This window comes from Plectropomus leopardus, unplaced genomic scaffold, assembly GCF_008729295.1.
Source record: "Plectropomus leopardus isolate mb unplaced genomic scaffold, YSFRI_Pleo_2.0 unplaced_scaffold18007, whole genome shotgun sequence".
NCBI lineage: Eukaryota > Metazoa > Chordata > Actinopteri > Perciformes > Serranidae > Plectropomus > Plectropomus leopardus.
The window spans coordinates 1-2,587 of NW_024619395.1; the positions used below are offsets into that span (position 1 = coordinate 1).

Consider the following 2,587-nt stretch of genomic DNA (forward strand, 5'->3'; position numbering starts at 1 on the left):
AAATGGACTGTACTTGTATAGTGCCTTTCTTGTCTTTTCGACTACTCAAAGCGCTTTCACAGGACATGTCACATTCACACATTCACACACACATTCACACAGTAGTGGCAGAGGCTACTGCACAAGGTGACCTCTGCCACCTACCAGAGAGTAATCATTCATACGTTTTTGTTTTCTGTGTTAATCATTCATACGCATGCACACTCTGATCACGCAGCATCAGGAGCAAATTGGGATTCAGTGTCTTGCCCAAGGACACGAGGACATGAAGACATGAGGACATAAGGAGCTGGGGATCGAACCTCCGACCTTCTGATTAGAGGACGACCACAGCCACAGCCGAATAACAGCATGAGGTTAAAATGTGTCTCAGAGCCATTAAATCCTTTGAAACATCAGCACATTGGTTTGAATTATTTTTAAAATATGGGGGGAAAAGCCAGTGACCAATTTGGGAAGAAATTCCCCACAAATAGCAAAAATTAGAAAAAGCTGACAAGAAAATTAACTACAAAATAATTTTATGAAAGAAAGAAAGGATTATTAGAAAATTATCCAAAAAAAAAACACCAAAACAACAACCACAACAAAATTAAGATTACGCTTGTAGGATCCGGACATGCCGGCCTGCGTCAGGCAGCGCTGCAGCTCGTCCGCGGAGATCTGTCCGTCCTGTCAGAGTTTCAGAAAACAGACGTCAGCGCGCCGTGAGACGGACACACGGATCAGAGACACAGCAGAGGAGACGGGGGTTACCTGTCCAGCCACAGCCGAAAAATACCCGAACAGAGGATCCTGCTGCAGAGACACAACACACAACGAGGTCTGTCAGGTTTTCAGGGAAGTGCTGGCGATTAGTCTGCAGACAACTGGCTTCTTCTTCAGTTTAAACTTTGACCCGTCAACTAATCCGAAAATACTCAGAGAACAAAACAATTTCACCTAAGAGGTTAACAAATATTGCTACTGTCAGCTTTTGAAGAAATGACATTTATCCAAAATCAAAACCAAATCAGTCATGACTTCAGCTCAGAGCAAAGACCTCTGGCGGTTTTTAGGAATGATTAAATGAATAATAATAATAATAATAAAGAATCATCCAGCTGTTGTTCAACATCGCGACAGCCAGCACAGAAATCACTGCGTTTAAACTGATTAAAAAGCCACATTTCTTAAATTAAAGGAAAAAAAGCTGTTTTCAGAGAGAGCCAATCTTCGTTCAGAGTTTGAGTGACTAAAAACGCGAAATAAAGTGAGTTCACATGATGAGACAATTTTCAGAAAGTCTCACTTCTAATCTTTTTAAAATCAGTTGTTTTGATCACGTGTCCATCCGCTCAGCCTGATGTTCCTGCAGAATTTAACCCATTCCTGTTACCTCCGACAAACATCCGAAATATCTCATCAGCAGCTCTGAACTCCTCCTCACTCACAGACAGCAGCCTGCAGGCCTCACAGCGTGTGTGTGTGTGTGATCCCCACCCCCCCTCACACACACACACACACACACGGTGTAAACAGTATAGATTGCATAAATGCAAAATAATCTGGTCACAGAGCTACAACAGGATTTCTCTAAACAGTTAACAATAAATACATTTACTTTTACTGTACTATATATCTAGTACATCTGTAGATACACAGATGGATAGATAAACACGGCCCAAAGATTAGCAAGAAACTCCTAAATACAAGTAACAGGATACTCAGGCTACCTGAAAATACTGATATTAATACTAATAAAACAGGAAAGGTGAAAAAACAAGCAGCTGTTTTTTCTTAGAAGAAATGACCCCATATATATACACACACACACACACACACACACACACATATAAAGAAATCAGGCCAGTCAGACTGGGGTTTAAAGGGTTAAAGATGCCTTGTACTGATGTTTATGTGACAGCTGCTTTATGGTCATCATGTGTGACACATGTGACCTGATGAATGTCACACAGGAACACGTGAACAGGTGAACAGGTGAAACAGCTGAAACTACAACACACTTCCGCCTGAGAGGACAGGACGTCTGTCCCGGGACGGTGCCCGGGGGACATTCAGCTGTGACCCGGTATTTCAGGACATCTTCACGCTTTCCTACCGCGACTCCACCGGGGGCAGCTCCGTATCCACCGGGGGCAGCTCCGTATCCACCGGGGGCAGCTCCGTATCCTTGATAGGCCATTATTGATCCGCTATCACTCCGAGAAAAGAGGAAATTCCTGAAAATGCCCCTCCTCCCCCTCAGAGGGCGTGTCTGCTGCTCTGCCGCGCAAACGCCAAAATACGCACTTATTATGGAGTAAATTAGTGCGCGTGAAGCGCCGAGGCCGAGTTAAAGGGTTAAAAATGTGTAAAACTGTGGATAAAAGCCGAAATAAAGCGCGAACTCTGAGCGGAAACAGAAATGTGAAACCTGCGAGGAGGATGTTACATGTGTCCGCACTGCTGCTCTCTGATTGGCTGCCAGGGACCACGTGACCTCTGATCGACCAATCAGACCGGAGCACTGAGCGCCGTCTGCAACAATGAAAAACAATGTAATAAAAAGTAATTAGACACACACACACACACACACACAGACACA

At 44.0% G+C, this 2,587-nt stretch overlaps 1 protein-coding gene across 1 annotated transcript; it reads right to left on the reverse strand.

Moving 5' to 3' along the window:
- Positions 1 to 28: 28 nt before the first annotated feature.
- Positions 29 to 2,452, reverse strand: LOC121964973 (sorcin-like). Its single transcript, XM_042515144.1, has 3 exons — positions 2,102 to 2,452; positions 757 to 798; positions 29 to 672 (listed from the first exon to the last, which is right to left on the reverse strand). Exons 1-3 carry the CDS (start codon positions 2,183 to 2,185, stop codon positions 544 to 546), a joined length of 255 nt encoding a protein of 84 aa, XP_042371078.1. The 5' UTR covers positions 2,186 to 2,452; the 3' UTR covers positions 29 to 543.
- Between the last annotated feature and the right edge of the window lie 135 nt (positions 2,453 to 2,587).

Bases quoted from the DNA above. Each gene is read 5' to 3' on its own strand.
- LOC121964973 (XM_042515144.1), bottom strand. From the start codon at position 2,185: ATGGCCTATCAAGGATACGGAGCTGCCCCCGGTGGATACGGAGCTGCC. The intron at 799-2,101 runs GTAGGAAAGCGT...GTGTCTCTGCAG, and splicing joins CTGCCCCCGGTGGAGTCGCG to CAGGATCCTCTGTTCGGGTA. The intron at 673-756 runs GTAACCCCCGTC...AAACTCTGACAG, and splicing joins TTTCGGCTGTGGCTGGACAG to GACGGACAGATCTCCGCGGA.